This window comes from Oncorhynchus masou, chromosome 8, assembly GCF_036934945.1.
Source record: "Oncorhynchus masou masou isolate Uvic2021 chromosome 8, UVic_Omas_1.1, whole genome shotgun sequence".
Taxonomy (NCBI): Eukaryota; Metazoa; Chordata; class Actinopteri; order Salmoniformes; family Salmonidae; genus Oncorhynchus; species Oncorhynchus masou.
The window spans coordinates 19,695,456-19,701,507 of NC_088219.1; the positions used below are offsets into that span (position 1 = coordinate 19,695,456).

Here is a 6,052-nt window from a genome sequence, read left to right on the forward strand (position 1 = left end):
GCATGGATGTTAATAGATTTCCAGTGAATTGTTGCTGTGTTCTCTTACAGTGTTGGGGTATGGAAAGCCGATTTAACATATATTCATGGAATATTTGATATCAATAATTGTATTTTTTTATACCAATACTTACATTTTTTATATCAATAATTTGAATTGTTGATATACGAAATTATTGCCTACTTCACCCATATTTTATTTTAGTTGAGCAAAAAAGTATAGTGTGTAGTTCCAGTAGTCCTAGTTAGCTACACCACTACATGGCAAAAATGTAATTCACTGCTGAAAACACTACAAAGATTTTAGTTAGTTCTACTACCAACAACAAGCTACTGCAAAATGTAGTTAAAAATTTAAATACATGTATTTCACTACTCCCCAACACTATTCCCTTTTTAACTGTTTAACAAGGACATGGTGATCCAATTTGCAAGGGATGCAATGTTAGTCAGTCAAGATGATGTGTTTACCCACACTATGTAAAATTTTTTATTGTATCTCCACATGGTCAAATTTTCGACAAATGTCATCATTCTATTCAAGCCAGACAAGTGAATACAAGCAAACCCTTCCAGTTACTAAGTGAAGTTATGCTATAAAAGCGTTTTGATTCTGTATGACATATTTCTATGATGTTCTTACTTGGAATGAATATGTCATTAAAACTTTGATTAAAGAGTCAACATTTGACAGCTGCCATATGGCATCAGAGAGATAGTCGCCTTGGTAACCCACAGTTTTGTGAGGTGATGTAATGGCAGTTGGAATCTCGTGCTCCACTAGAGGGAGATGTTGTAATTTCATGCCAGAGAGAAACTGATTCACTTGTAGTTATTTCTAGAAGACAAAACACCTTTTCTGATATACTGGAAATATTTTATTCTGAACAAACATAATTTATTAACAGTACAGGATAATTCAACATAAAAAACAAACATAATAACAAATAATTGCAGTGTAGTTAAGGTGGTATTTGATAGTACTTCATGTAGCATACATGTTTTTACAGCTTCACCCTTGCACTCTGCAATCTACAAACCAGTGTATTGTAAGATCCACTTCCACACCACCACCACCCCAAGACTCATAGGCATATTGTAACTGTGTCCATAAACATAATCTCCACGAGTCCACACCTCCACTTTCCCTACTACCCTCATGCCCTGTTTTTTTCCTTTCCTTTACATTTCTTCCCTCCCTGCTCAAGGTAGAAGTTGCCTGTATCTACAGATCTAGGATCAGATTACTTGATCCCCAATCCTAACCTTAACCTTAAGAGGGAAGAAAATGTTATCTGACCCTGGATCAGTGGTTAGGGTCAACATATCCCTCCCCTCACACCCACACATTGCCTTTGCCCTCCCCCTCTGAGGCCCCATGCTGGCCGCAGCAGCCTCCTCCACATTGGCGCGAGGCAGGCAGGTTCTTGTAGACGAAACATGAAACAGATGAAACAGAGGCCCAGTTAGAGGTGGCGGGCCAGGCGGCAATAGGCAGCCAGAGCCAGGACCAGGAGGGAGGTGACCAGGATGAAGCCCACCACCAGCAGGGCCACACAGCCACCATCATCCAGCAGGTCTGAACAGTACAGGACGTGCCATTGGGTTGCACCTGGGGACGAGAGGGCCGAGAAATGGTTAATGCTGTGAAACCATCTAACACACACACACACACACACACACACACACACACACACACACACACACACACACACACACACACACACACACACACACACACACACACACACACACACACACACACACACACACACACACACACACACTTTAAAACTACTCATTATGTGTCACACAACAATGCTCAGGTCAGGACTCATGCTCTCTCTCCCTGTATGTCTCTGACTCTCCCCTCTATCACTTTCTGTCACACACAGACTTTCTTCCTGGATGTCAGTCTTACTGTAGAGTGACATAGGAAGCCAAACACAACCATGACCAGCCCTGGGGTCATGATGGTCCCGAACACGATACTGACCAGTGTACTGTTGACCAGCGCGATGATCAGGTTCTGAGCCGTCACCAGTACTGAGCACGCCCAGCAGTCCAGAGAACCTCTCAGCTCCAGAGGGGCGTCCGTAGCCCCCGCCACGCTGCCCGCTACTGAGTACGGGGGTGGCACCACCACCCCTGACCCCCCCCGTAGGCGACCCTGGCACAGAGGTCACAGAGCCTGTGTTCTGGAGGTGGAATTGCAGTGAAGACAGAGGTTCCCCATTGTTAATGTATTGCAGCTGGGTAATGCCGTTCTCCAGGGTCCGGTTCCTCGGCAGACTCATCCTCCCTAGGCCTTCTGGAAACAGAATGATTAGTGTTATTAATTCAGTAATTTATGTGTCTGTCATACAATTTCATAATCATCACTACTAGTGGTAGTGCAGTTAATTATGGGCCAAGTGGTATAGCGCAGGCCTGTTACTGCTCTTCTGTTAGGGAGCCTTATAGTGCTTGCAGTTACAGTGCCTTCAGAAAGTACTCACACCCCTTGACTTTTTCCACATTTTGTTGTTTTACAAAGTGGGATTCAAATGGATTTAATTGTCATTTTTTGTCAATGATCTACAGAAAATACTCTAATGTCAAAATGGAAGAACATTTTTAACATTTGTATAAAGAAAAGATGGAAATAAAACATGAATATTTCTTGATTAGATAAGTATTCAACCCCCTGAGTCAATACATGTGAGAATCACCTTTGGCAGCGATTACAACTGTGAGTCTTTCTGGGTAAGTCTCTAAGAGCTTTGTACACCTGTACTGTACAGTACTTGCACATTATTATTAAAACAATTTGAGCATACCTATAACATGATGCAGCCACCACCATGTTTGAAAATGTGAAGAGTGGTACTCAGTGATGTGTTATGTTTAGGGCAAATCCAACACAACGCTTTGTATTTTTAGTGCATAAAGTTCCTTCTTTGCCAATTTATTTTGCAGTTTTACTTTAATGCCTTATTGCAAAGCGGATGCATGTTTTCTTCTGTACAGGCTTGCTTCTTTTCACTCTGTCAATTAGGTTAGTATTGTGGAGTAACTACAATGTTGTTGATCCATCCTCAGTTTTTTTCTCTCACAGCCATTAAACTCTGTAACTGTTTTAAAGTCAACATTGACGTCATGGTGAAATCCTTGAGAGGTTTCCATCCTCTCCGACAACTGAGTTAGGAAGGCCACCTGTATCTTTGTAGTGACTGGGTGTATTGATACAACATCCAAAGTTTAATTAATAACTTCATCATGCTCAAACGGATATTCAATGTCTGCTTTTTTTTAACCCATCTACCAATAGCAGCCCTTCTTTGTGAGGCATTGGTAAACCTACCTGGTCTTTGTGGTTGAATCTGTGTTTGAAATTCACTGTTCAACTGAGGGACCTTACAGATAATTATATGTGTGGGGTACAGAGATGAGGAGGTCATTCAAAAATCATGTTATACACTATTATTGCACACAGAGAGAGTCTATGCAACTTTGTATATGACTTGTTAAGCACATTTTTACTCCTGAACTTATTTAGGTTTGCCATAACAAAGGGGATGAATACTTATTGACTCAAGACATTTCAGCTTTACATTTCTAATTCATTTGTAAAAATGTTTAAAAACACAATTCCACTTTGACATTATGGGGTATTGTGTGGAGGCCTGCTACACAACATCTCAATTTAATCTATTTTAAATTCAGGCTGTAACACATCAAAATGTGGAAAAAGTCAAAGGGTATGAATACTTTCTGAAGGCACTGTACAGTCGTGGCCAAAAGTTTTGAGAATGACACAAATATACATTTTCATAAAGTCTGCTGCCTCAGTTTGTATGATGGAAATTTGCATATACTCCAGAATGTTATGAAGACTGATCAGATGAATTGCAATTAGTTGCAAAGTCCCTCTTTGCCATGCAAATGAATTGAATCCCCCAAAAACATTTCCACTGCATTTCAGCCCTGCCACAAAAGGACCAGCAGACATCTTGTCAGTGATTCTCTCGTTAACACAGGTGTGAGTGTTGACAAGGACAAGGTTGGAATTCACTCTGTCATGCTGATTGAGTTCGAATAAAAGACTGGAAGCTTCAAAAGGAGGGTGGTGCTTGGAATCATTGTTCTTCCTATGTCAATCATGGTTTCCTGCAAGGAAACACGTACTGCCATCATTGCTTTGCACAAAAAGTGCTTCACAGGCAAGGATATTGTTGCCAGTAAGATTGCACCTAATTCAACTGTCGTGTCTTTGGCTATGCCGGATTAAGTGATATGACATGCTATTCTATAAAATAATTTCTCTGTAATTAATATTTCCTTATTGAACTAATCATGTAAATGTAATTAACTAGATAGTCGGGCACCACAAAATAATATTTATAGAGCTGTTATCTTCCCGAATAAACTCTTAAACACCTAGTAATATTTTACATCAATAGCAGTAAATATTAATCGTCAGCTTAATTCAGTCTCATCTGAAAGTTGCAAAATCTTAGTTATCTGCATGAACCCTGGCTAACAAGTTGAATAAGCAATACAAAATTGGGTTAAATTATTTATTTACTAAATACCTAACTAATCACACAGAATTACACGTACACATAATTAAATCATAACTTGATTACAAATTACATCATAAAGGAAAAGGTCCCTCACGGGCGGAACAGATATGACAGCTTGTTACACAAAAGAAAAGGGGCTAGGTGAAAGTGAAAGAGCGGGAAGACTGAGGAACAAAGGGCGAAGCTGTGCTATCGTAAATACAGTATCTTATGCATTCTAAATTACCGCCCATTTGGAAAAGGAAAATGCAATAAATATTTACTCTGAGCTGCGCTTCGGTAGGTTGGTGGTAGATGGAAGGCTGTGTTGCCAAACCGAGTCCTTTGAAGAATGTCTCTGGTGGTCGATTGGATACGTTGTAGTAACGTTGTTGTGTGATAGACGGGATACGCTGTCTGTTCCTTCCTAACCCTCGTTTGCATCTGCTGTTGATAACTCAACGGCGAGGAGGTATCACTTCTGAATTGAATAAGAGTTCAAAGTTCATACCATTCGCAACCAAAGCTCACGCTGATGTTGGCTTCGTTCTGTAATTATTATCTGAACCATTCTGACATAGGACCGTCGTCCTCACGTCCTCGGAACAGGAGGTTACATTGTCGTCAAGGGCTTATATAGGAAGGGAGAGGTGGGCGTGTTTGAATTTTTTTATAGCCCATGTCCATTCACAGGGGCGGGCCACTGATTGAGCAGAGCCCTATTTTATGAAAACCCAAATCTCACATTTTAAAATCACATTTCATCCCATCACAAATAATTTCATATTCAAACATTTAAATTGAACAACAATTCCATGTGAATCCGTTAACTCTGATGTGTAGACTTTCCACTGTAAGAGTTTATGTCATCTTTTCATTGGTGAGAATGTCTCAGATGACAACCGAACTGACATCATATTCATTAAGTACCACCGCATATGTTTCATTGGTCGGATTACCAGAATATAGTTAATTTCCCCCCACCTTCTGATGTTCTCTATATTAACCAAGGGTTTTGCAAATGTAACATCAGTAGGGTAGAGAGAGGAAAAAGGGGGGAAGAGGTATTTATGACTGTCATAAACCTATCCCCAGGCCAACGTCATGACAACCATTTATCGGATCATCAGGAACTTCAAGGAGAGCTGTTAATTGTTGTGAAGAAGGCTTCAGGGCACCCAAGAAAGTTCAGCAAGCGCCAGGACCGTCTCCTAAAGTTGATTCAGCTGTGGGATCAGGGCACCACCAGTACAGAGCTTGCTCAGGAAGGGCAGCAGGCAGGTGTGAGTGCATCTGCACACACAGTGAGGCAAAGACTTGTGGATGATGGCCCGGTGTCAAGAAGGGCAGCAAAGAAGTCACTGGTCTCCAGGAAAAACATCAGGGACAGACTGATATTCTGCAAAAGGTACAGGAATTGGACTGCTGAGGACTGTTGTAGTCATTTTCTCTGATGAATCCCCTTTCCGATTGTTTGGGGCATCCGGAAAAAAACTTGTCCAGAGAAGA

The 6,052-nt window shown here is 40.9% G+C and overlaps 1 protein-coding gene across 1 annotated transcript; it reads right to left on the bottom strand.

The window, feature by feature from the left end:
• Positions 1-1,465: 1,465 nt before the first annotated feature.
• On the bottom strand, positions 1,466-5,250 carry LOC135544339 (uncharacterized). Its single transcript, XM_064971879.1, has 3 exons — positions 4,828-5,250; positions 1,996-2,310; positions 1,466-1,611 (listed from the first exon to the last, which is right to left on the bottom strand). The coding sequence occupies exons 1-3, from the start codon at positions 4,985-4,987 to the stop codon at positions 1,466-1,468; spliced, it is 621 nt and encodes a 206-aa protein (XP_064827951.1). The 5' UTR covers positions 4,988-5,250.
• Positions 5,251-6,052: the final 802 nt, after the last annotated feature.

Bases quoted from the DNA above. Each gene is read 5' to 3' on its own strand.
- LOC135544339 (XM_064971879.1), bottom strand. From the start codon at position 4,987: ATGCAAACGAGGGTTAGGAAGGAACAGACAGCGTATCCCGTCTATCAC. The intron at 2,311-4,827 runs GTAAATATTTAT...TTCTGTTTCCAG, and splicing joins CTACCGAAGCGCAGCTCAGA to AAGGCCTAGGGAGGATGAGT. The intron at 1,612-1,995 runs GTCAGTATCGTG...TCTCGTCCCCAG, and splicing joins CGCTGGTCAACAGTACACTG to GTGCAACCCAATGGCACGTC.